Genomic DNA, 27,531 nt, shown 5'->3' with positions numbered 1-27,531 from the left:
TTTTAGCGACTAGAAATCAGGTTTTGTTTTAGTCAGAAAGATTAGCCGTCAGGTGAGAAAGTTAAATAATTGATGTTGTGTAGTGCACCCGGCGTCGTACAGCAGGCTTGACTGTTCTAGATTGCAATCTCTGCTGTCAAATGCTCGATGTGACTAAAGGTGTTGTTCGCAAGTCTATTCAAAATTCTAATCCCGCTTAGATTTGTTTTGACTAGGATTATATTTGCATTTATAAACAAAATAACCATTTGAATCGTGCAAATCGCCAAGCTTGTTTAACTCATCAACATTGTTATCTTTCGGATTAAGTTATACATTCAAGCGGGGCCATATTTAACTACTACCTGTTACAGGCGATTTGCTCAGGGTCTACTGATATCCTGGCAGTACTTAACTAATGTGTCGTTTAGAAAGACATGAACATTTCACAAATATATTTAGGGAGCATGGCTTAGTTTGACTTAGGTTTTATACGTAGATAAGTCCAACCCTGATAATAATGACAATAATTGGTATACTAAAGCAGATTATATGGATCGACTTTTTGTCCCTTTGTGTCAATTCGAGTCGGTCGACTTAAACATATTTGAATAACGGAAGTTTAGCGTTAGGACACGGCACACAAATTATAGACACTTAGTCCGTATATTTGTCATGTTGAAAAACTTTATACAGAAACCCAGTACGTTGCTTCTTAGTGCATACGTAGAAGAAAATACAACAGCACAACCAGATCACATTTCGTTTGCGTTTTTTTTACCAGACAACAGTGAACGCGGCAGTCATGTCTAGGGCCTTTATCACCTCGAGCTGACATGCAAATGCGGTTAATTATTGTTTCCTTGTCAAAGCTGTATAGCGAAGATGACCAATAAAGCAAGACGCAGTTTTACCAGCGAATAGAGTTTTGGATTGCAAGTGACGTGTTTTATTCCTTCGTGTGGTGTTTAACTTCAGTGCCAGCAGATTATATTATTATACATACGCATGCCTTCTCGTTTACAATTGTATCTTAACCGTGTTTAGAGTGAAGTATACAACTACTAATTAGCGATGGTTTGTTGGCCTTGTATACCTTGTGAGTTGTGACATGTGTTCAACCGCGCCAAATTCTCGCGATATTAGTAGAACAAAAAGTTGTTTTCAACTGTATTGCTATACAGAATAGCTTTCAATCGCCATTTAGTTGTCCTCATAAAAACGTTACATAAAGTCATAACAAAACTACACAACTTGGCGCATACTCTTATATTGGGTCTATCAGACAACAAATTTGACCGCTTGGTCACTTGATGTGCTGTGCGATATAATATGGCCAACAAGAAAGACAGTTAAACCCGACACACCATATACCAGCACTACGAACAAGAGGTTTGACTCGAAAAACAATAACAGCTCCACTTGCACCGGTTCAGCGCGTCGGCCCTATGACGTAATGTCGTTCGGGGCAAGCTGTCGATGCTTAGAAGCAGCGCTGGCGGAAGCGGATACGCGAGCTGTAAACAGTACAGCACGTTTTCTTCATTAACCAACTTTAAAGGCAATTGGTCGTTTGGTTCAGGCATAGGCTGCAGTAAAACCTATTTGCTTTTGTTGCCAGATCGATAGCCTTTTGTTTGGGTTAACTAAATAATTAAAAAAGTCACCAGAAAATGTCTACAGTTATATGCAATATATATATATAAACTGAGATGTCCACGTAGCGAATCTAGCTCAGTGCTCCGCAACATTTCACAAAGGTAATGTATAATAGTTTAAAAACGAGTAACAGAATACAAACGAAAAACGTAAGCTACACCAAGTTACGCATTTTGACCATATGCAATCAACCGTGTAACTTTATGACTTTCTTGCGAATAAAGAATTTGAAAAAAACTATGTTAGGTTTAATCGCCCCTAATATTATTTTCCGAATGCAAGTGAAATTTCTCGATGTCCCCCGCCTTCGCAAGTTGGAACCGAGGCGATTTCCACGATTTAAGTGGCTTGAAACGTTTTAGGAAGACCATATAAGATGCAAACTTTAAAAAGATATGGAAAGGTTTACTTTAAGCTTCATAAAACTGTGCTTCGCTGCCTTTAAACATTGTCTATTTGCTGTGCTTCGCTCTTGCTGCCTTTAAAAATTGTCCATTTGCCTATTGTCGTTTTTTGTATATTTTTTCTTGGTTTGCCGCCAACTTTTTATAACTCCGTTCGTATGCTAAAAAAAGTTGTGCTGAGCTAGATGTAGGCATGAGGTAAATAATGTACTTGTATATTTAACCTTATATTTGTTAGAATTTGAAGATCCTATTTGTCACAAAAAGGGTGCAGAAACCGTTCTATTCTGTAGCAGACAGTGTACCAAATGTACTGATATTGACATATGAAATACGTTAATGGCAATATTATTTATTGTTGTACACCTTTATCCAGTGTCACAGGAAATATTTTACTGATAAAATTCTTATAATCCAGAACAATCGCTATTTGCATCTGAAACGCGTGGTGATTTTCTGGGTTTCTCAGAATTTTGGCATAGGGGTTTGGAAGCCAAAAATATTCACCAACGTTAGCGTTCGTAGAGTTAAATGCGCTTTTAAACACAAATTGCTCTTACCCTATATTTGATGTTATGATTTAGTGAGAAACCGCCTGGCGTTTGTGTCGCAGCAGACCCTTATAGCCGTGTTATTGGTCAGAACTTTAGGCCAAGTTGATCGAAATTGCAATTCCGGATCTCAATACAGTCATATCACGGTCTCGAGAAAGCTATTTCTGTGAAGTCGACCATCGGTAAGAGCTGCAACTGTGAGAAACTTTACAAGCCCGTATAGTAGGTTTTTCAGCACACGGGTGTCGGGTGGTGACACATAAACAAGGCATATCCGACTTCCAGTGAGTTCTGTGAACCAGTGCCACACAGTTAGACTTCATAACACAAGCACATAAGATATACTGAAAAACAGTAGTGGTATTACCTTTCCTCTACCATAAGTCGATCAGCAGTGGTACTACTGGTCGCCAACTCGACTGACTTAATCTTTGGCAACGCTGGCAAAACGTGCAAGGCTTAAAGGCAAATGACGTAAGATGTTAGCCCAATGTACGCAAGTAAACTGTGCCTCTTATCGCGCCAGGTTTCGAAGATGAATATTTGTAGCGACCAAGAATGGTCGCCTTCTTAGGAGTGATGGCTTACTTGTAGCAACTTTCCGTCATTATGGCGGTTCCGGAGTATGGTGGTATTTACGCCTGTATTAACTGCATTATCAGTCAGCAAGCCAACGCGTCGGATTTTTAGCTTCCTTGTTGCAGCCAAATGCTAGCGTGGTTATCCGAGAAGGAAAGAATAAAACGATGGCCCGGTTTTCCAAAAAATGCAAGGCATTGAAAAAAACGAATTTATTTGTTGGGTATACCGGTTCATTTAGTCCCGCCGTTCCCGATTTTGTGCTGAACAGGGCTTTTACGTGTCGGCATGTTTTTCGCAGTGCGCACGAGGGGGCAGGTGAAAATGAATCAGTTTCCGATTTGAAGTGACTCAGGAGTCACGTTATAATTGTCGTGCCGACAAATGTCCCTCAATCACTTGTGTCGGCCGTAAGTTATCCGCGAATGCAGGTTCTGCGTAGCCTAAACCGTTATGCGATAGTCATTTGTGTTTTTAGAGGGTCGGGTCAGCGTCGCACGTCATTGACGGTCATGTATAGTTTTTAGTTCGAGCTTGTGACCGACGATCTTTATTTGCTCGCCTTTTGTGTTTTAGCTTTGCGCCCGCTGAACTTAGTGTCCTGTGGAAAGAATAATAGCCGAAACAGATCATCTATTTAAATAGGTTTTCCTGGTTCATTTGCGTAGGCCGGCAAAGCGGGCGCATGCAAGGCACGCCGGCACACTATATACTGAGTGTTGGTGCGTGAGCTCTCTGCTGCTGTGCGTTACGCGTTTATTACCTCTTTATTATCACTGTGCAGAGTTTTAAAATGTACGTGGAACAACTTTTTTCGCGTAATAACATGTCAGTCGACAATGTTTAAGGAGCAAGAACAGAGAAAACGCGGTATAGGATCTTAAACGCACGTCAGCGTATAATTATGTGGATGTCTAAGTGGCATAGATTTAACTCGTGTTTATTGGCACTGTGTGTTTCTGCAGTTCTATTGTTCTTCCAGGCTTATGAATTCCGCTCGAATTTTGTTGCCAAGTTGCCTCGTAAAAGAGTAACAGCAGACGCAGTTGGCCGCCAGAATGCTTTTAACCGTCAAGTCATTACCGACATTTGCTTCCATCTGTTGCGTAAAATATTTCTTTTCTGTTCGTTGAGCATCGGTTAAGGATCTTACTGTCTTACAATCGATGTATCTTCTAAAATTGGAAGTTTTTAAACTCTGTTTACTGTATGACTATTGGTTAGAAGAATTGTTATCAACTTATCATTGTTCGTATAGTCGCGCATCATGAGGATGGAATGTCGAAATTCGAATAAATTGGTTCACAAAGAAGTCAACAAGCTCCATTCTATGCGGTGAGAAACGGTGGTAGGTTTATAGTGCACCAAGCAAAATACTTAATCCTTCTGCTATCTACAGCGCAAGCCACCGGTCGCGCATGAGGCGTGCTGCATGCGCTGTAAACTGAACGGAGCTCAAAGAGTGCAAACTTACGCGGCTGTCATACTTCAACGCTCACACACCGGTAGCGGCCTTAACCCATTGCGGCCGGTTTCTTAAGGTCTCCAATGAATGCGAAACGTGTATGTATGGGTGGACATAGAGTGTGTAGTATTGTGTGCGTGTGCGATAGGAAGCGATGTATTTACAGAATAATAGGAAGCAGGGAGATCTGGCGGTGCCGGCGCTTTAATAGCCGTATCGGGCGCCGAGTGTGGATTTCCTTTCGAGGTCCCACAACGGCGTGACTTCAAATCCAAACCGCGGATGCTGTACAGAGCAAAGTTAAGCGGTGTCAGTACTGTATATAGAAAGCACGATGGCATAGAAATGCGCCCGACAGCGTAGGCTCGCTATAACGCTGGTGCTGCTTCCGTTCCCCGACTTGCTGCCCGTTGATGTATAGCGACGTGGACTGAGCTTGCTCTACGTCGAGTTTGTGCATAGAAAATGCCCGAACCCGTTTGCAAGACCAAATCCACGGCGGATAACGCGATTCGGATTCTTGACTGGCTTTTTTCGTAACGGTTCGGCGTTAAAAAAGACTGTCCATTTCTAGTGGCGAAGAAGCTTATCTAACGTTGTTCCTCTAGTGTTCCGGCGCGTCACCGTCACATCACGCTTTGCTGTGAATCAGCTTCGTTACGCAGCACACGGCAGCAACAAATCGGCTACTGTGGGGAAGCGTAGGTCGTCAGGAGGCGACATTAGGTTTTCATGTTGGTGAAACTTTTGTTTGATTTCGTTTTTCTTTACCCGAAGGATGAAGTCAATTCGGTTATATGCTGGCCATGAGGTTATTTACAATATTTCTGCCAACCGTTTATTCGCGGTAAACTATTTGCCTCCCTGTGTTAAAAGAATGTCGTAGGATCGGCGTAGTGTCATGCTGTATATGCTCTTTATAATCTACCATCTTTATTTTCAGTTTACTATATACAGTAACTTCTACGGCTAATTTTCATATATCTTCTATGCTAATTTTCACTCTGCATAGACGATTGCTTTACTTCCGTTGATCAGTAGCCACTAAACACCTACGATGGACGTTAATAAGGTCGAGTAAAGTTATCAAATAAAAAGCGATTTAATTAGAAATAAACACTTGGATTTCAGGGTTTGTGATAGTACTAATGCGGGTTTATATACCGATCATTGTTTGTTGAAAACATTCACTTGACTGTGGATAAGTAATAGTGTATGTTTCAACAATATCCATATTACTTAAACGAAATTGACTACCTGCAATATTAGTTTTGGCTATGCTCACTCCACATTTTGGCACCCTTTTTATGGTTCAACATAAGTTACCCAGGATGTAGCAATTTGCCTCTGTGGGTAAATATTCGCACAAGCACAAGCCTTCCGTTTGTGAATATTGCTGGAATGTGCACCAACTGTAACGCCATGAAGGCGGAATGTGTGTGAGAAAAAACGTTCATCCAAGGCTAGGTTTTTCACTGTAAAATGTTGCATATTTATGTTTTAGCCACACTAAGGTAGCAAGCTCGTTTTTCAAGATAACAACTGATTTCCGTGTTGACTTAAAATAAGCGTTATTTGTTCAAATTATGAAATCCTGTGGTGTAATTTGACTTTGTCGAAGGTTAGGGTTTGCTTTTTGGGCGTGCCTCAGAACGTATCACTCAACTGTAAACGCAAACCTGTAGCCGTTATGCTTACAGGTGGATTTCAACTTATCCGAGGTTGTACGAGTAGATAATGCAATCAATACTTCTTAAACTCACCTATCGAGCGAAAATGGCCTGGCATTTGCGTGGAGAACGACCCCATAATCACGTTTGGGAAGAATCGATCAGAATACTGAATATGGAACTAAACAAAATCCGTTTTACAAAATATTCCGTCATATAACGTTTGCAATATAGGTGTGAGATTGGTTTTATTAGTAGTAATCTTGTTTTTATATGTGCTATTTAGCTTGGACAAAGACTAAGGTGAAAGTTTGTGAGCAAAGTTACTATTATATATGCTGTTAGGCAAACAAAATAACCATTTTAACAAACAAACAAACAAACTATTTTGCGCCTGTACCGTATTAAACGTTTTATCTGAGTTTTTTTAATTTAAATTTGACGCATATTTTTATGAGCTACTGTTTTAACTTATACATTGTTCTACGTCAGTTTCTGCAGTAAACCTGTGTTTAAACCATTTGGTTCGTCAGATTTTAGGCTAACCTCTAGTTTTGATACTTCGTGTGATGTCATTAAATGTTAATTTCCTTGGTCGAACAACGTTTCTCATACTATGATGCTATTCGTAACAACTAGAAATAAAAGTATATTTACTTGTATTTTAAAGTCGACTGGAAAACGATATTCCGTAAACATGGCGAGTGCAAATGAAAAAAAACATCAAGAACCAAATCGGTAAGGTTGTGTTACGTTCACCGTAAATTGTGACCGGAGCTTCTTTCCTCGATAAGCCATTTACGCGATTCCGGCAAGTTTTTTGGTCGAGTCAAAACCTCGTCACGTCCTTTTGGAGTGGCGCGCGCAAAAAACGGGAAACGAGTCGGAAAGGGATGTTTTTGAAATGAGAAACACGCCCCGCACTACGTCACCGGCCATTCGGTGCTTTCCCCCGTTTGCCGGTTTTTGTGTTGTACGCTATTCTGCTTCTAAATGGAACAACAAGTGTATCATTGCAAACGTGGTTGACTAATCTATGAAACAAACTGATATTTGAACCTGTGGCGTTAGATTCTGCAAAGTTCACACAGCGCCAAATATAAGTCGAAAGTTTTTAAACAAAAGACATTTAGGAGCATAATGGTTGAATGTTGCCGTAAGACGGAATAACAATATCTAAGCCCATACAGAAGTAGGTAGCATTTTGAACGTTTCGAATAACTCTTTATTTTTAAAAGACATTTAAATTGTAAGAACGAACAAGCAAGTAAGCCTTGTAAAGAGAGATACGTTGCTTTCTATAGTTTACCCTGTTCTGTCGTATATGAAAAAACAATGCCGTTCACTACATAAACGTACAGTTCCGGTAAAATGTCTTCATTATATTTTGTACTTTGTTATGCTGTAACAGTCGAATACCTACCTAAAGTTTGTATTTCTTGTGTGAATAAATTAAAAGTCCCAACAATTTCGTTAACGTTCAAGGTACATAAATATATATATTTTTAAAATTGGTGGTTAAATATTCACGTAGATTATGATCAAAATACATGTGGTAAGTTTCCTTTATTTTTTGCAACTACTTTGTTCATGGTCAACTGTGGTACACAAACAGGAGGTAGTTAAGTGGAAATACCATAGGCCTTGCTATATTGTTTATGAATTTCGCCATATATGGCTGTCTTTTTCGCAATACTACTTTCGTCTTTTTCGCAACACTACTTTCAAGCTAGTTATGGTTTTATAAATAATCTAGCGGTTCCGCAAAACGAAAGTCTTTGTTTCACAGTTTGGAACCGTTAAAACAAACATCAACTAACGCAAATTATAAATTCACAACAATCCAAGGACTCAGAAATACAAACCACACATGTAAGGCTACTAAATTGGAATAAAACGAAAGTTTATTTTGCCGTTGAATGATTCAAGGAAAAAAGTCAAAGTGAAACTCGTGACATTCTGCTTGATGTATCAATTATTATTAATCATTTGCATTTCGTATGCCCAGTAACATAAAAATGTTTCCAAGATTTACGATTGATTTCGAATTTGCGACAGTGTTTCTATTCATGACGCTGTAATTGCGTAGCAACAAAACTCATACACGTCATACAGGATTATTAATTAGCAACTTGTAATTTAATTCATTTCGGTTTTCCACATTTGGTAATAGCAAAATGTCAGTTATATCAGTTATTTACGCACAAAACATTTGTTCCTACATTTTTGGGGTAAATGCAACGGTTTGGAACGGTTACACGCTTGTAAGCATGGAACGTAGTACCAAGCATACCTCAGCTTGTTAAGTGTACTATAACTGTATTGTACTCGACCTAATAGTATAACTGTAGAAACTTTTTTTCGCCACGTGTTAGTTTAAATCATTCAAATGCCATCAGACTCCAGTCCACAGCAGGCATTTTCAGGTTTCCCCCGCCTTATGCTATAACTCAATCATGCAATCGCGAGTTTCTTTATTTAGTAGAAATCTGGTGTAATTGGGGAACGATGGTTGTATTTTAAATTGATCGTTAGGCTGCTTGAAGGAGCGTTACCAGCCGGTATTACGCTCTGTATTGCTTGAAGGCACATGGAAATCAACGTGAAGTCGCTTGGGTGACTCATTCGATCGTTTCGAACGTTTCTCCCTCATAAAGTCCATTTGTAAAAAAACTTTTTAAGTTGTGGTACCACCGTTAATACATATGATTCGTGATTCGTAGCCAGACATATAAAGGAGAAGCACTTGGCGTTTATTCCACCGGGATATTACGATCGAATGGCAACAAAGCGCACATAAGTCCACTTATCGGCGTAAGTCGAAATTTGTCATAGTTTACACAACTCCTTGTCATATTAAGAAGTAAACGAAGCGATTAATTGGCAGGTCTGCAAAATGGACAGCATTCAAAACGATTTTCAGATACTGTTGTGATCAGCTTTTCTTATCTATTCATTCCGACTGTGCACATATGTGTACAGTTTAAAGGATTTGATTTTATACGAGACAGTAGCAACATAAACCAATGAGCTTATTTGGTCACACCCACCATTCCACACACATGCGACAAAACGAGGTATTTGAGACCTTCGACCAGTCAATATTTGCCAGATATTGGGTGTGCTCAGTCAGTTAGCATGGGAGCCAAGACCGACGACCAACATAGCCGAACGATAGGTCAGAATAGAAGGCAAAATCGAGAACGATCAAACGCAGACTGTAATTTTAGACTAATTCGGGCGTACCGGCTCATAGACTTTAGAGCTTTAGGGAATCCTGGGTGCAACTGACTAGTGTTCTTTTACGCACCGAATTTTGTTTTGCAGTTAAATACCAGACATTAACAACAATACATTCAAAATGCCACTTTTTTAATCGCAACCGTTGTTAATACTGTGACTACCGTAAAGTTAACTATTTGTTTGTTAAAACCTACATATTGTATACAATTTGGTTTGTCTGATATTGCACAATATTAGGTTTCGCATTGTTACTTATTTGAAAGACTTTTAGGTATGTAACTCTTACAGCTGATAAAGTTTTGTTGTTAATAAGATGTAGAACTAGACAAGTCGAAATTTCATTGTCATTTTACTGCCTGTTGTAGAAATTTTTTTACGTAGAAAGTATATTTCTTTGCAAAGCACATGAATTCATCCGTCATACTTATTTAGCCACGCATGATTTTAAGTGACAAAGTTTGAGTCAAGTTTTCGAGTAAAACCCTTTACCAAGATAGTGTAACCTCATCAGTAACGACTTTTTTGTTTTTTACCGACCTTTTATTTTTAGACTATGCAAATGCATTTGCGTCACCTAACGGACATGTACCTAAAGTAACTTGACCGCTTGGTGGCGGTACGTAGCGTTTTCTGCACACTTTACATTCCGCGATGACTGCCGTTCAGTACAATCACATGATCACTCACGGGCGCTCGGATCACGATTACATCACAAAAAGGAAGATGTTCGACCTTTCGGAGCCGATCGTCGTTTCTTTCGACCAGCGGGAAAACAACGTCAAGCGGTGTTTTGTGACAAAAGACGAGACATCGAAATTCGTTCAGTGAGTTGAGAACTTACTACAATTCTTTGCTAGTTTGTTTGCTAATCTGCGGTAGAAGTGGTTTCATAATTTTTTTCAGTAGATTTAACTTGTTACATTTCGTTCTGTAATGGGCAAAGTTTTCTGCTATATGTAATGTCGGAAAATAAAATGAAATTAACTTGCGTAATTAAGCAACGTTCAGACACTCCACTAAAAAGCCCGACTTTAGTCTATTTTTATTCATTGTTCACCCCTTCTCTAGATAGCCCCTTAATAGTATTGTAATGAGTTACTAGTGGTGCGGGTCAGTTAAATAAATGCTTTTATTTCGAAAGAAATATATAATCAACGCGTTTAAAGTTTTGCATTGTTTGTAATTAAAATATAGCTACCCAACGAAAGTACGCTGGCACAGCATAGGACATACTAAACAACCCGTCATCAAGGCACCAACAATAGCCCACGCTTCGAACAATAAGAGTCCGCTTTCGATCACAGGAAGCCGCTGGATAAAATAATCGCCTCGCTGAAGCAGAAGGCGCTGGACGGTGACATCACCAGCAAGCTGAACGGCTTGGCCAGCACTTTTGCCCAGCATCAGCAGAAGCAAAGTAGCGACGAGGACTGCAAACCTGTCAGTGCCATACCCACCATTGACTTAACTCAAACCGGCGTGGCCAGTCACCCGCACGACACTGTGCTCGGGAAAACCGACCTGGGTACTGAAGCCGACGCGCGGCAACCTTCGGATTGCGCCACGGCGTTAGAAGCCCAACGACCAAGTGACAATACTAATAAAGGCCCGCGAGCGGAAAAGAGGCCGCGCGTGGTCACCGTTTTATCGCCAAAGGCCGGCGGGGAAAGTCCGCCGAGCCGGACCACGCTCACGCCCAAGGAGTTCGCTCAGCTGCTGAAGACATGTAACGTGACTGTGAAGTCGGTGTTGCGTGGAGGCAGCCGCACCGAAGCTGCCGTAAAGCGGGTGGCCAAGCAGCTGCCGCGCAACGGCGCCCTCGTGTTGCGTTCGCCGTGGTCACGCGGCAAGGGATCGACGCCGCTCAAGTGGCACCACACCAATTTCGAACCGGCCAAAGGACAGCAAAAGAAGCAGCAGAAGCGCCCCTCGCCGCCCCCGTCCCAGCCGCCGTGCAAGACTGTCAGCGTGACCGTTCGTAAACCGCAAGTAAGGAAAAGCTCCACTCAGACCAGACCAACCACCGTTACTGCTTCCACTACTGCCACTGTCGCTATAACTCCCAACACTTCTGCTGCTGATGCTGATGCTAAGCTGCCCGAGTCCACTGTTGATCACGCGACGGCGCTGTCGAGCCACGCACTGCCGCTCACGCAAGCGCTTTCCGACCTGGCGTCGCGCGACCTCGCCTCGGCGGAAACGATCCGCGAAACTTTGGACTGCTGCGGCGGCGGTGGCGGTACATCCGACGCCATCCTCCCGCCCGACTCGGACCCCTTTCTGAGCGATTGCGACTTGAAAGAAGCGGGCGACATCCCCGGCGATTCGATGGCCGCTGACGTATCGCGGGTACGAACTCTTCCTTGCGAGTCCGACGACGAACTCATTGAGAGTCGAGATCCAATCTTGAGCGCTTCCTCCAACGCGTTCACATGCGCGAGCAGAGGCGGCTGCGATCTGAAAGCGGGCTCGAAGCGCTCTTCGTCCGTTCTCGCCAGCTTTTCTGACCGGGACGAAAGCTGGAAGCGCTTTGTCTGCGACGGTAAGTAATCTGATGTTTTTTGGGTAATTAAATTGTCTGGATTAGGGATATCCGATAATATTGGATCTTAGCCGATACCGGTGCTAAATGTTAGTACTCGCCCGATACGAGCGTGGTATCGGTGCTGATCCAAAACCTAATTAATTTAAACTTTCAGCAAAGGTTTGCAATCTAACTGAACGTTTTCCAATTCGAAAGGTAATTGTTTTGCAAAAAAATTGTTTACTAACAATAACACAGTTTACCAGCTTTAAAGTATTGTTCTTTAACAACATCGGGTATCGAAATAAAAATAAGTATCGGACATTTCTATGGGTGTTTACGAGCAATGGATCATCGCCAATTTATTGCAAGCCTTTACCCGGTATACAAAAAGGCTCTCTTAGTTTGTGCAGGTCGAAGTTCTGCATCAGGCCCGTTACAGCCAGCTCACCTATACCATACACGAATGCTAATGTGATTTCACGGTGTTGCTATATTTGCAATCGGTTGTGGTATGTAACGCAACGCGGTGCAGTTCACCCAACGGCAAATAGAAGACATTGTGCAACAACTTGTTGGGTTATGCAGGCGCAAGTGTGTTGTGTCACGCAATGACGTGGCGCCTTACACGTTTCGATGAATGTGTTTCGCTTTGCCAAACAACCCTTATCAACCTGAATTGCTGAATGAACTTGTGTAAAAATGTAGCAGCACAATTGTTTATATAGGAAACGTAACTTATTATTTATGCCCAACTAGCACTAAAGTAATGTTTATTAATTGAAAAACATTTTATTTTATCGCTTTTTTAAACTAATTTTTGTTCAGCTAAAAATCTGACCTATCTATCGCAAACATATAAAAATAAGTTAGGTGTACGTTTGGCCTATAGTTGAGTTCTTTGTGACCTTTACCTTACTTTTGAACGCCATCGTTTTCTTGAATATTCACGTGATATTCCAAATTGTTAACCAAAGCTTTTCCCTTTAAACATTAAAATGTCGTTAGCTTGGTATTTTATTTATTTCAATGGCCACTGTGTCACCTGCCTTTTGATACGCCGTTTAGATTGTAATTTAGCTTAGGCGAAAAAATAGTTAAACTTTCAGCGTACGTTACGTTTTAGGTTGTGAGTAAGGCCATCTCCGTCGCGAACCATAAATGATGAACAAAAAACACGCGCGCGGTAGCACCTCCTTTGTCCCTGCGAAATTCCCCCTGCTGCATATAGGGTCGGTGGACGATATGTCACTTTTTAAGCTAAATAGAACTTTGTCGTACCTACAAGCCTATGCGGATGCGTAAATTAGTACATGACAGGAGCAGTTACCCGGTCTATGGACGTTCTTTTCTTGTCTTGTGTGTGCAACCAATAAAGCCGCCCATCGGCCGTGCATCGGCTATAGGTTCCGGTGCATTGTCAGGCATTTTGTGCATGTGTTATTTCACCATAAATCGAGGGTATCTGTGCATTGTTTTGTTTTATGATAAGTTCGCTCGCGCAAATTAGACTTAATTTAGTTAACATTTCGTTGTTGACATAGACTTACAGTGGCTTAAAATCATTCGTGTCAGTTTCTATTACCGAAAAGATGATTTTTTGTTCTATACGTTCCTTATTTATTTCCGACTAAGCAACCATTGAGACACGTAATATTGATTACTTTATGTGGGAGAGGGACCCGGCCAAATTAACTCAAGATTTGGTTTAGTAAACTATATTAAACAACCTTGCTATGCGACAATAATACCATAATAATATATCATTCAAGAGGTGTTACGTAGTTGCAGGGATGATACACATGACAAATATCGCCGTCTGCATTACTTTCGTTTTCGCGGCAAAAAGCGACTCCGCCAAGTGAAACTTGTACCATACATCAATTGAAACTTGAACATGTTGCAATGCGTTTTAAGGGGCGTCGGATGTTTCTCCACTAGCTTGTCGTGCTCATTTTAACTGTACGCGTACAAAGGCATGTTTACGAAGTTTCACTTTAAAAAGTTGTTCATCGTTGCAAGATTAATCCGTACAAGCTTGACCCCGTATGGGGCCGTGGTCCATATAGCTATACAAGCACGTTATTCAGTCCAGGTGCAAGTGTTCCTAAAACAGTAATGGCATAGGGTCAAGACTTTCTTTAACTGCAGTAGCTGCTTCAAATATTACAAACGATCGGTTGGCAACGCAATATTTTATATCATACTTTTGGTCTGTTAAGTCGCTTGCATATTAGGAGTTGCTTGACTTGAGTTTAAGACATAGAGTCAAAGTAATATTTACTGGCTTTTATAATAAGGTTGTATTTCAGATTTTATTTTATTTTATTTTTTTAAATGGATAAATATTTATATACTTATTTAGGTGTAAATAATTCGTTAGGGCGATGCGATTGCCGCTTAAACTATTGATTTGTAAAGCAAATATGTAAAACGGAACCGGTCTTTTAAAAGTGATCCAATGCACACTTAAAATCAACTAAATAACAACGTGTCGCAAAATCCCGTTGTCTCTGGCGAATAAACAAACCACTGTTTTGCCTTCCAACAGAAGAGAGCCTTCTTCTTTTTTCACATAAGCAGCAGCAATGTGATGACGCCGGTCGTCCATTGAGTCAGGACGCGACCGAAAATGTCGCTCACAATACGCTCAGTCACGGATCCAGCCGGGAGAGCCTAGGCTGGTTTTAATTGCAACGCTTTTCGCGGACGAGGTCCTAGAAAACGAAATAGTCGCACATGGGCGCACGGAGAGTAGTTACGCGTCATGATTGCGAAAGTGTTAGCATTATGAGGATCTATTCCGATAATGAAAGCGATTAGGTTCATTTAAAATCACGTTATACTTGCAGCTGTTGGAAGTTTTTATGGTTTAGTGTTATTTTTTTGTTTTAACGGTCATTATCAGTTTCAGCAGAGTAGCGTTCACTTTATCGCAAAGCTTCTTAGAATTTTATTTTTAAATTTTTATACGCATCAACCAAGTTGTGTTGCAACAAAGTATCGTTTTTTGTATATTTGTAGTACAATGGCGTCCTTGAATATTTGTGTAAACGAGGGTTTTTTTTATGTAGTAATTTTATTCACTAAAAAAGCCAACTTAAATTAATGATGATATGTGTGTTTGCATATTTTAAGTTTTCTTTAAGTGTAGCAGTATATGGACCACATTTGTTTACGAACTTTTATAGTACTTTAGCAAAGTTTAAGAATACAATAGGTCAAACGGGATAACAGAATGTGAAATAGCGATGTTTAGTTTTAATGCTACAGCTACTCTATTGTTCCACTGACAGTGCTTAGTAACAGAAGTTTTTCGTTATATTTTTCGGCTGGCATATATATATGATGTAGATGTTAAATCATACATTTTTAAAATATCCTTTTAGGAGATCTGTGTTACAAGTTGTCGAAGTAGTAATGCTCAACGCGTCGTAACAACCGGCGAAGGTTTGAGATTTTTGTATTTCGTGTAGAAATGCCAATGTCGAGGTATAAACTAGGCCATTGGTCCCCCGTCTTTCCACCCCTTGTGCAGGCGGCGCAACGCATTTGCATACTATTGTTTGTGTTCGCCAAGAAAACATGCATGTTTTGCTTATTAATAACGCGCGCCGAGCAACGGAAGCGGTCGCATTATTTTAAACGCGGCCCTGCCCCGCAGCCACCCTCTAGTCACCCCATACCTGGCCCGCGGCCGGCTCGCAAAAACAAATGCCGTCGTTTAAACATAGCTTCTTTGGAGCGCGTGGGTACCAGAGCAAACCTGTAGAAAGGATATGGTGGGCGAATGCTCACAACGGTTAAGCGGCTTTGCCTTTGCGCCGTGCGCGAACGGCTGTGAGGATCGACGGTTCTGCTTCTGCCTGCAGTGTTTTGATTTTTTGCAAGATGGCACCTGGTGACGTCTCGTGACGTCAACTATTTACGTTGTGCAGCAAAATATTTCCTTAACAATGTTTTTTCTGTCTTTAGATTTCTTAGAGAGTAAAAACGTCTGTAAAGACTCAAAGGACCAACCCAACAAAGATACAAAGGTGGGTTGTTTAACTATTTTGTAAGCGATAGTAAGTTTTTTGTATGAAAAAACTGTCGAAAATATCTTTTATTTATAGTAAAAACGTTGTTCAAAGGCATATTAGATTATTACAGCAACTTTATATTTTAGCAGGATATTTCAAACACCGAAGAGATGACGCAGCAATTAGACTGGGAGCAGTCATTTTTTCCTGGTAGCAAATCTTCCATCTTCGATTTAGAGACCAACTTAATATTTGAAGGTAAGTAGAGCGTTTTAACATAAAGAAATTTGAGATTCTTACATAAATATGTATATTAAACGCTAAAATCCGCTCGATGTTTTAGATTTGTTTAACGTCGACGGCGGCAAGTTATTGGGTGATGAGGATGTCACGGAGGTTCTGAACAACAGCCTGTCTTTCTTCGACATGGTCAATGACATGGGCAGCAGTAATTGTGACATCACTCCGCGTCCCCAGTCATTCGACAGGCGCCATGAAATAAACAATTGCAGTCCTAATTCAGACCTTAGTCAAATCAAATACTGTTACCAAGGCCACACGACCAATACCCATCAGCAAGTACCTTACGATTCGATGACGTCACATAGTTCAACGATGACCCTACGTCATGACTCAATGACGTCAAGCTGCGAGCAACAGTTTAGCAATGTTCAGACATTCTCGGATACGGACAGCGGCATTCACAGTCCGGGCTCGACCCCCGTTAAGTCTTCTCCCCCGTCAGGAACGCATTTTGGTCTCGATGACGTCACTGGAGTGAAGAGGGAGTGGCGGAGCTACAGTTGCCATAGCGACGCGATGTCGGTGGGCGACCGGAGTGCCACCCCACATTCCGACCAAGAGGTGTGCGGCAGCAGCTTTGTTTTGTTTTTAGCTACCCAATATAGATCAATCTATGTCTATAAAGATCTTACCATACGGTAAAAATGATTTACACATATGTGGATACTAGATTTTCACTATAGGCTGTTTAGTGGCACAAATGATATACTAAATATTGAAAAATAAACTCAATTATCAAAGCGCAAAACATTTTGGATGCCAACCTTAGCGATAGTAAATGAATTCAACATACGAGTTAGTTTTGCGGGCCAACATTTCTTTAGATTTTAAACAGCAATCAGTACTTTGCCTTTTTGACGTTTAATAAAACCCCTTTGTTTGATAGTTTGTTACCCTTTTGTTTGTTTTGTTAGATTTTCTACCACGCGGCTGGAAGTCCATCTGCATTTTACACCAACGCCAGTCGTGTTCTACAGGAGGTCTTCACGCCCCCTAGCGACGCTGATACGCCAAGTCCAGGTAGATATTTGTGGATATACTGACAGTGGAACCAGAGATTTAAATTTATTTCGAAACAACGGTATATACATAGAAAAAAAAAATGAAAAAGAAAAGAAGCGTCTGTAGGTCCTAGGGGCAGCGAAAGACTGAAGTCATCTAGTCAGCTGCCTACTGGCTGTGATTCTATTCGTGTTGAGCATTTTTGCACGGAAAAACATTGAATCAAAAACAATTGACTTAGTTTACAAGCTACCAGAAACATCTTAATTGCCAATTCAACTTTTAACTGTTTATGTTCATTTGCGTATTGTGCAATCGACCATTTCATAAGTTTTGCTTCGAATAAACTTGACACGATTATGACAATCAAGAAATAAGTTACTGTTTTTTTGAAAAAAACACGAGGAATTTATAAACTTTTTTTCGCCGGTTGTTTTAGTTAGAATTTTGCGACTTTTACGCCAGGCTGCTGTAGCATACTTCGGCCGGCAGGTTGATCCTTGTGTCTGCCGCACGCCTCACGTTGCAAATTCCCGTGTTTACGTGCAAGCGATGACCATAGAACGAAACCGGACCCGCCCCGCACGTTCCTCATATCTAATCCGTCAGCAGGCCGATTGTGTTGTTACGTGGGGCGAGCGAAAACTTTTCCAACGGGGATTCCCGAAATCGTCGTCGTCGTCGTCGTCGTTTTTAAACGTGAAAAATGGTCCGGACGAGCTTCGCCTGTCACGGGTCCTTCCTGTCGCCTAAAAACCTAAACAACACCTCAGCCTCAGCGCCTCGATTGCGCCCGGTTATTGTTCGGTTGCGTTTCGTAGCGAGCCATCACATCACGACCCTCTCTTGGCGCGAGAGCCAGCCTAAGCCCGGCAAAAAGCAGCAACAGCATCCATCGACGTAACTCGGGGACAGCGGTGCTTCCGGAGCTCGCGCGAAAGAGGGAATTTTTACGGCCGTGCTAACCTGTCAGCTTTCGCCGTTCAGATGGATGTCACGCACGCAGTCCGCTCTATAAACAGTAAACATTTAGCGACCCTTGCTTTTCGTTGTTCGGAAACTGACGTTGTCGCAAGGTAACGAAAGTTGCAAAACGTAGAGGTTTTTATTGGTTGTGCCAGTGATCACGTATTTTCGTTTCACCAATCGAAGTTTAGGTGTGATTACCCGTGTGCGCACACCGCTACAATTCTTAAGCAGGTGATGCCATTATGTTTTGTGAAATAACTCGGTGTTGAATGCTTGCTTGGAAAATAAAATCACCGATTTTTATAGAGGGCTAAATCGGTTTTGGAATTTTAATTTGCTTATTCACCTCACAACACAACACCTGATATCAAACTTTTATTTTAGGGCTAGCACATTTCTTCATTTAACTCCTTCTGGTTTCTGCATCAACTAAGACTGCTTTGTTGTATGTTGTTAGCAAAGCATCCGGTACTACGTTACCTTGGTAGTACACATATAATATGTTAAGTTCAAGCAATATTTTTAATTCAAAAACGTTTCGAGGTGTTACGGTAATTGCTCCCCTTTTTTGTCAAGCTCTGTTGCCTATAGCATTTAACGATTACCAGTATCCAAAAAATATGTTATTTGCCAATATTTCGTGGACCACGCACGTCAGGCTATGCTTCATTGCTAAGTAAACATAACCATTTTTAGTATAACGCGGTTTTAACCACATTTTTTGGTTTCAGAACCGGCACACAACCTCCTCGATCTGGCCGAACCCGTTCGAGCGTACTCGGTGAGCGACAGGTTCTCTTCCTTGCAGTTTAAACAACAAGCCGCGGTGGACGCGACGATCGCTGACGTCATCGGGAGCAGCGATGACGTCGCACTTCCGGTCATTAAAAGCGAGAACGATTACTTTGCGTCGGTTACCTGCGAGCGGGCGGAATCCCCCTTGCAAAATAACGCGCATTTGATGGTGGACTGTCCACCTCAGCCAGAACAACAGCAACAGCAGCAGCAGCAGCAGCAGCAGATCCCCTCCAAGCCCAAGTACAGACACGCAGTCGGCAACTGGCAGATCGCCGTTTCGCTCAAGGCGCCTAATTGCGACGACGCGTCGACGGCCGCAGAACTGGAAGCGAATTCCCGCCAGTTCGCCCCGCGACTGTCGGTCTTGCGTCAGGACGACTCGTCGAACCCCTACCGACGACGCAAGCCGAGGTCGAGCCACAACGCCAAGCGTAAGCAGGCGAGCGTGGTGACCGGCAACCTTATGACCGAGGGACAACTCTGCTGCAAAGTGCGCAAGATGACGGCCGAAAAAGGTATATGGTTTAAAATGGTGTGTTACACATATATTGCCGTAAGCGGATAGCAATTGCATGACTTGGGCGGCGGAAATACAAAAGGTAGTTCGTGAGGAGCATATAGGATTTAAAAAGAAACTGACTCTGACTTAATTAGTTCATACGTGATTTCTCTCCACCAACTTCACCGCCTAAATATTTACTTTTGTTAGGTCAGTGTATACAAACAAGACAAAGCACATTAAATATTCTATAAATTCGATCGACAGTCATTGAAAGGACAAAATTATGCATCTTTTTTACACTCGTTGCATTTTTTTTATTTCTGGCTCCCCGTAACCATCAGCTGACCAAGTACGTTGCAACACCCGAACCCAATTGGGTTCGCGCTAAAAATACGCGCAAAATGTTGCCAAAAAATAGGTCGAACGAAACCGGACTGGCGTAGAGACCTGCAACTGTTGTGTGTCAGCGGTTTTCATCTTCGTCCAAACTAGGCGAATTTTAACATTTGGTGTCCGTTCCTCACCGGGCCAAAATGTCTGCTAGGATAGGATAATATTTTATTTGGAACGTCAAAAAACAAAAACAAAAAACGAGAATCGCCGAAATCACAATGTTTTGAAATATTTGACGTTCCCAGGAGACAGCGAAAGACCGTAAGGTTCATCGAGTCAGCTGTCTCCTGGTTTAGATTCAGTTCGAAAAAACGATAAAATTGGAATGCTAAATTCAAATTACATAATTGACATTACTTGTATTACTTACAATACAATACATAAGCTACGCGCTGCTGCTGCTGCTGCTAAACGTGCAGTGACTGGTGGTCAATAATTAAAGCTACAAAAGTTGGCACGCTATCGACGAAAGCTCACGGGTTAAAGTCCTTGCCAAAAAGATTGCATTTTTTACGCTTATTTAAAACCATTTTTAAGCGGTGAGTTTACTCACCCTTTCGCATGGGGTTCATTTATGCCAATTTTCCTAATTTTAATTACATATATGATTGTCATCACCCACTTCGCGCACTCTGGGAAATCAGACCTCGTGAGAATTCAGAATTCACCGGGTTTTGCACACGAAATGTTAGTTTTGCTGACCTATGAAAAAAATAGGGCGCTATATCAAAAAAGAAAAACATAATAGAATATGAAAATATGATAAACTCATTGGTCCTGAAAACTGGAGCTCATTTTTGTTTGTTATTTTAATTGTAGCTCATATATTTTTAATATTTTAACCCTGCCGGTAATGTCACTATATTTTAAAATATTATTGTAGCGAAACACTTGTTTTATAACATAATAAAGATACGAAAAAAAAAGTAATTTTTTTTTTAAATATGTATGCCCTCTTTAACCTAGATGTTAACTTTTAAGCGAGTTTTGATCAAAAGTCACAATTCCCAAAAAATAAGTATTACCAACGACAGAAAAAAAACACATAGGAAGTTTAATGCGCTTTTTCCTGTTTAAGGGGCCAAATTGCTGACGTCATATATAACGCCTAAATTTCCGACTTGTCATTTACGCATTCTTTGACGTCCGCTTTTATTTCGCGGGTACGTGATATCGACAGCAAATTTGCGGAAGGTTTTTTTGGGGGGTCGAATTGGTTTGCGCCCGTGTTTGTAGTCCACTCTTGACGTTTTTAAGACTTCCGTTGACGTCGCTACCGGTTGCGCATAGTGTTATAGCGCCTTTCTTGTTGATATAAATGTTGTGAGTGATCTCAATCTTTGCGAAGTGTTATTTTTATAGCGGTGACATTTAAGGAGGATTGCACCATTGTAACTGTAGCTTAGCATAACGTTTTATATTTTATTTTAGGCGGCTTTCCGATTAGTTGAAAGCGCTGTATGTTGATCGTTCGAAATGTATGTAAAATGATGTGGTTAATGTGATCACTGGCGACATATTATTAAAACATGTGTATCACTCGTATAATTAATTTAGAATCATCTTACTTTGGATACCATTCGGTTTCGGCATAGGACAGGCAACTCACTAAACGTATAGAAATATTTTTTTTCTCACGATGACCCATCACACCACGCACGCATTAAAATGGTCTGTACTTGAAATATGTTTGTGCACACGTCAATATCGTGCGTTTAGTTTAGAATTTAGACGTTTCGCACTGTTGCCTGTTTTTTTGCCAAATAATACTTGAATTGTGCAGCACTGCGTTTTCAACCGACTTCACCTTTTCTAAACTGAAGGATATTTATGACGTGCGCATGAGTCATGCGCAACTGCTGTGCGCAGAAACATATAGACGCACAGTCGCAATTGCAATGTCCAAACTAAATCACCGCTTTTCCTTGCGCTTATTTGCATACGCTGACACACACTTTTATTGTGATATCGTTGGTCTGTCACAAGGTTGTGACTATATTGTGTGATTAACGCCGCGTAAAGTTGCAAACTCGCTGCGGAACTTCTGTATGTTTCACGGTTAAGTTTTCGTTAGACATATAAGTTACCTTTCGAGTGGCTGTATGTTTTCGATTATATTACACTTCCTATACGCACCAATTTGGTGTTCTATTGTTATGTTAATAACGTAACGGTCCCCTACTACTCTTTTGACATTAACAACTTCGGTTTATTGGTGGAGATGAACCGTACACACCATGTGTTACATGATTTTTCTTCCAATGAGCAACCTAACTATGTTGGCGAATAGCAGTATAACAAAAGCGTGCTTTTCGCGTGGGCATCAGTATATACGCGTTTTTTATTTAAAGCTCCGTTGCCTATCTTGTACTGAATGGGGCTATGCAGGTTGACCATATAGGCCTCTGACAGGCAGATTGAAAAGCCAGCAGCGGTGTTTTCCTCAAACCGTCCAATCTCTATACAGCTTAAATTATTCCAAGAGAACTCTCAAAACAGCAAGACATAAAGTCGAAAAGCGCGCCGTCTTACCTACTGTTTTTGTCCGCTCGACAGGCAAGGCGGTGCACCTGTGGGAGTTCATCCGCAACATCCTGCTTGATCCGCAGCACTGCCCCACCCTCATCAAGTGGGAGGACCGGCAGCAGGGCGTTTTCCGCTTCATGCAGTCGGACGTGGTGGCTTCCATGTGGGGCGAGAAAAAGCGAAACCCGAAGATGACCTACGAGAAACTGAGCCGCGCCATGCGGTGAGTAATTGGGCCTAAAGTCCCCGAGTACGACTGGACTATATAGCGTTTAACCCCGTCGTCGCATGCGTTTGTTTAACGCAAAATCAGCTTCTAGTGTTTTGGCGTCGTCCTGACTTTTGCTTTTGTCTAATTGTTGGCGCCTCCGCGTAGAATTCTATAACACAAAATTCAAAAGCGTGGCGATAGAAGGCAGACAATTCAGCAAAAATAAGTCTTGTACAATACTCTCTATTCTTGTAAGGTTTCCAATAGAGGACAAAGACAACGTGGGTATGGATTCATTAGCTACAACAAATGGATAAGACAGTATGTTGCAAATTCCCATGGGTTTAGTTAAAATGCAATACAATGCGCACCAAGACAAATGCTATGATTTGTAAATCTAAAAAAGAAACTTACGAAAGAGTCACGGCACGAAAGGCATCGGTCGTTCGAAACCCGGGCACTCGAAACTCTCTGCTCAGTTCAAGCCATGACCCGAAAACGCTGCGCATATAACGAGAAGCTTGTCTCAAGAAATCGCGCTTGCTAAGCGGCGGAAGCGGGATTGGATCAACATCCAGGGCCAGTTCCCGCTATCCATTGTGTCTATATCACTTATGAGCGATGGTTTTCGGTTGCGAGGCCGCTCGACGCCTTTGTTTTTGTTTTCGGGCCTTGGCTGTTGCAATGCTGCAGCCCATTAGCAAAGGGGTCGCCGTCTCTATGCAGTCTTCGAATTCCCGCTGTGTATAGTGTTTATCCTGGCTCTGCATAGCCGAGCGCTTCTTTTTTCTTGATACAAGTCGTTCATCATTCGCTATACCCTATTGTAAAATAGTTAGAGCCTCCATGGATCAGCCGACTTGGGGAACCCGACTCGTATATTTTGGGCTTGATTTATGACTTAATGTGCTATTCCTTCACTTTGTTTAGATGTTGCCCATTGTGTAAACGTGCTAACTAAGTGTAGTCGCGATGAGTAAAGGTTATTAATAACTTACCAATCGCAGTAAAAACAATACGTTATCAATAATATAACACCGCAAAACCCTTGATCGGGACCAAAACAGTTAAATCCATAAATATAATACCATAAATATAAAACTAGGTTTAAAAACACGCTATATACAGAACAAGTAAGCAACAGCTTTTTCATGATAACATTTTTTTAACGTAAATCCTTATTAGAAACACCAAATGAATAAACCACGGAAATTTGATCAAAAAGAGTAAGGTAGAAATAAGTTGCCTCAGTGTCGTTCGTATTTTTCGTTCATATGCATTTAGTATTGGGTTCCGTTGAATCCACCACCCCTACGCATATCTACTTAGTGACGCAGTGAACTTACATCGACCATTTTTGGAAACGCACAGGTACTACTACAACCGCGGCATCCTGGAACGAGTGGACGGACGCCGTCTGGTGTACAAGTTTGGCCCGAACGCGCACGGCTGGAAAGCACCGGCCGTTTCCAGCGACACAACTGGGGTGCAACTTGCAAGCGGAGCCAGCGGCGACCAGTCAGCAGACGACACCAGCACAACAGTTCACCGTAAGCCCATCTGCAGGCCAACAATCACTGAGCAAACGATGCTGCTCGACGCCGCTTTCCGCTTTAGCCTTTGTGCGCCGTTTCGCAGCGGTCAGCAGAAAGCCTCTCGACCCGGTGTCGGTCGCCCCTTGCGAAATTAAGAAAGGGACGCTTATTCTTCGTGCGTTGGAAACTTTGCGAAGGCGGCACCGGGCTTCGCAAGCCGAATAAACGGCATTTAAACAGCTTTTTTGAAGCCTTTTGTCTAATATCCCAATTATAAGCGAACGTATAAAACAGCACTGTCTGCTAACTGCGTATGTTGTAACCAGACGAATAAATGTCGAACCGTAAACACTAGATTGTTAAAGCGTGGGCGTTTGCTGAAATATAACTTTGAAAACAATATACGAACCCCATGCGCTATGTTGGATACTTTTACCTTGTGACAACTATAATCAAATTGTTGTTTGATTAATTTTTAGTGCGTAAAAAATATAAATTTTAACGTTTTTTTTTGTCAACGGAAAACGTTTCAACTGCAGCTGCTTTTTATCACAGACCTCTGCGAATCCACCGGCCTGACAATTCCGATCACCAAGTCCCCACTTCTGGTCCCGCTCAAAATCGAGCCCGCTCCCAACCCCGACGTCCTCGCCGCCACTGTCGACGAGGAAACGAGTGTCGTTTTGCCGCAGAATGATTCGGAAATTCTTCAAGTCACCTCGGCGCAAGACATAAAACCAATCGTCAGCCCGACGTCAAAGTCGCCAGTATCTTCTTGGATTATTGCGTCACCAACGACAACGGTGTGCCCTCTAGCGCTGCCCAGCGCCAACGTGCTTCTGGGAAAACAGATCAAGTTGGCGGTGTCGCACTAGCAGACCCCTTGTTTCACGTTTGTTTTTTGTTCGGGTGCCAACTTTGTAAGACAGGCCTGACTCGCGCGAGTAATATCACCCGCAGTGCCTTGCTGTGCTGTGCGTTTATTTTGTTGTCGCTAAATGCATGAAATAAGGCTACGGAAAAACTATTTCGCCGAAGGGAACTTTATGAAATGTTCATAGACAAAGCGCCGTCTCTCGCAAACTCAAAACACAGTTTTTTCCGTATCCTGTCTAGACAATGTCGCCCACACAAACTTTCACTCACTGACCAGGTGTAATGTTTTCGATTTAACCGAAAGATTGCGTTGCACATTTGAACCAAGTTTACGAAAAACACACAAAGCGATGTCTGCAAAAATACTTTCACGCACATATCGCAATAACCACCGAGTAAAATCGATTACACGCTACACCCACGTGGTCGCTTACAATACCAAGGTCACCCGCGAAGGTCACGTCTCATCGTCTTCCCAGTCAGGGGTACATAACCTTTGTCAGCTCGTGTCGCAAACCAGCATGTTTGGGAGAATATCACGGCTTTGCCTTTGTCCCTTATTGGCACAGCAATGAGAAATGAGCTGCTGTTTCATGACTTCGTTAAACACTGAGTAACATCTTTTTTTTCATTTTTATTACACGTAACGACTTAAGGGTGCAACGAATGCGCCTGGATATGCCAACGCAGATTCTATCTTCAATTGTGTTTAAATTGTGCTTATTTTTGTTTTGTCGACGCTCAGCACTATACCATACGTCTGTTGCTCCGTCGCGAGTTTTCCATTTTTTAACTTTCATACCAAGCAATTTTTGTTGGACCAAATTCAAATTTGAGCGACGGCACGAAATGAACAAGAGAAGCAAATTTGTTGTTGTCTGTCCGAAACGCTCGAAATAACTGAGCACACTTCACGTGCTGAAAGTTTGCGACATGACATGAGTGATACTTCCCTTGCAGAGTTGCGGTTTCGTTACTTCGCCCTTACTTGCTGACTTGACTATTTTTTTTTTCTAAGTTGGGTCTTATATTGTAGTAGGCCTTTCGTTTACTTTTTCTCTGTAAAGTTTACTGTGTGTCGATGCAGAACGCCGTTCGTACTTTCCATCACTGAGTGCAGTATGCGTGTATTTTCTAAATGCAGTTTTGTATGCGTATTTTAATGCTACTTCCCTTTTTGTCCGACCCCTCTCAGTATATTTACGCAGTAAAAAAACGTTGTATTGGAAATAAACTTTATGAAAATCAACATCCGGTGCGCTTCTGTTCTAAGCTATTCTCGGTCGCACACAAATCAAAAATGATATAGTTAAGGTAAATACCCATAATCCTAAATTGATTAAGCAAAACAGCTATATAAAGTTGTGGAAAGTGAATTGGTAAACAAACTATAGTTTGTTTTTGTTAGTTTGTTTATCGATGTTTGTTGATTGTACACTTTTTACATTTAACCATTTACAACAAATAGTTACTTGACAAGTGTTTCATAATAAAAAAAAAACAGCTCCTCTGGTAATTTTAATTCCTGAACAAAGTTTCGGCAACCTATGCAAGCCGCCTTCGTCAGGGTGTCAGGGCCTTCAGGGCCTTTGGTCAAGAATTAAAATTACCAGAGGAGCTGTTTTTTTATTTATATTACTATGCCCGGTAGCAACAGTTTATATAAGTGTTTCATAATCTTTCTTATCACTGACTGCTCACCTGGCGAGCGACGCAAGCTCTAATTTTTGGTTTAGATCGGCATTTCTTTTGAAATACCTCGTATTTTGGAAAAATTGGAAGTTTATAGGTCTTATAGTTGCTTTATCTTTTAATACTTGTAAAATGAATGAGCTAAGCCGAAGGAGAAAGTAAAAATTATTAAAAATCGTATGTTTTGCATTTAGAAATAATTTAGCTACTTGCCTGCGCACTGGAAACGTTCTATGGCGCGACAAGCAATGATTTAAACTAGCTTTGATATAACAAGTCTCAACATGGTTGATGCCTCAATTCACACGTCATAGACCGCGCGCATTATTTCAACGTATAGTTCAACCTTTCAAATTATTTTAATTTCTACGGGGATTTTATGGTAAAGTGAAATGTGGAGGTATAGTTTAAAGCGCATCTCTTAGCCCTTTTTATAGTACCGCCTCTTGGGCTCGACAGATTTCTTGCCTCATACCCCTCTTGTTGCTACAATATGACGTTAAAAAGTTACAACGTAGAAGTAAGCACTTTCGCGCGGAGAAAAGAAAATTTCGCGAGGAAAAAAGAGAAAAATAGGATTTATCTAGTATTAATAGAACTGTGTTTCGTGACCGGTGTGCTGCGT

General features: G+C 41.5%; 1 protein-coding gene across 1 annotated transcript; it reads left to right on the top strand.

Annotated features, from left to right (window-relative positions):
* Window positions 1-5: 5 nt before the first annotated feature.
* On the top strand, window positions 6-26,413 carry LOC146169199 (uncharacterized). The gene is made up of 11 exons (XM_083388963.1): window positions 6-1,739; window positions 10,104-10,377; window positions 10,858-12,095; window positions 16,053-16,114; window positions 16,246-16,357; window positions 16,443-16,963; window positions 17,317-17,422; window positions 19,105-19,686; window positions 22,623-22,815; window positions 24,175-24,353; window positions 24,894-26,413. Exons 2-11 carry the CDS (start codon window positions 10,205-10,207, stop codon window positions 25,211-25,213), a joined length of 3,486 nt encoding a protein of 1,161 aa, XP_083245089.1. The 5' UTR covers window positions 6-1,739; window positions 10,104-10,204; the 3' UTR covers window positions 25,214-26,413.
* Window positions 26,414-27,531: the final 1,118 nt, after the last annotated feature.

The sequence above is a fragment of the Ascidiella aspersa genome, chromosome 1 (assembly GCF_963924565.1).
Source record: "Ascidiella aspersa chromosome 1, kaAscAspe10.2, whole genome shotgun sequence".
NCBI classification, from domain to species: Eukaryota; Metazoa; Chordata; class Ascidiacea; order Phlebobranchia; family Ascidiidae; genus Ascidiella; species Ascidiella aspersa.
This window is presented reverse-complemented; position numbering and strand designations above follow the sequence as displayed.

Excerpts from the sequence above, each read along its gene's own strand:
- LOC146169199 (XM_083388963.1), top strand. The coding sequence starts at position 10,205 with ATGACTGCCGTTCAGTACAATCACATGATCACTCACGGGCGCTCGGAT. Across the intron at positions 16,358-16,442 it reads GACCAACTTAATATTTGAAG|ATTTGTTTAACGTCGACGGC; the intron begins GTAAGTAGAGCG and ends TCGATGTTTTAG. Across the intron at positions 19,687-22,622 it reads CAAGATGACGGCCGAAAAAG|GCAAGGCGGTGCACCTGTGG; the intron begins GTATATGGTTTA and ends TCCGCTCGACAG.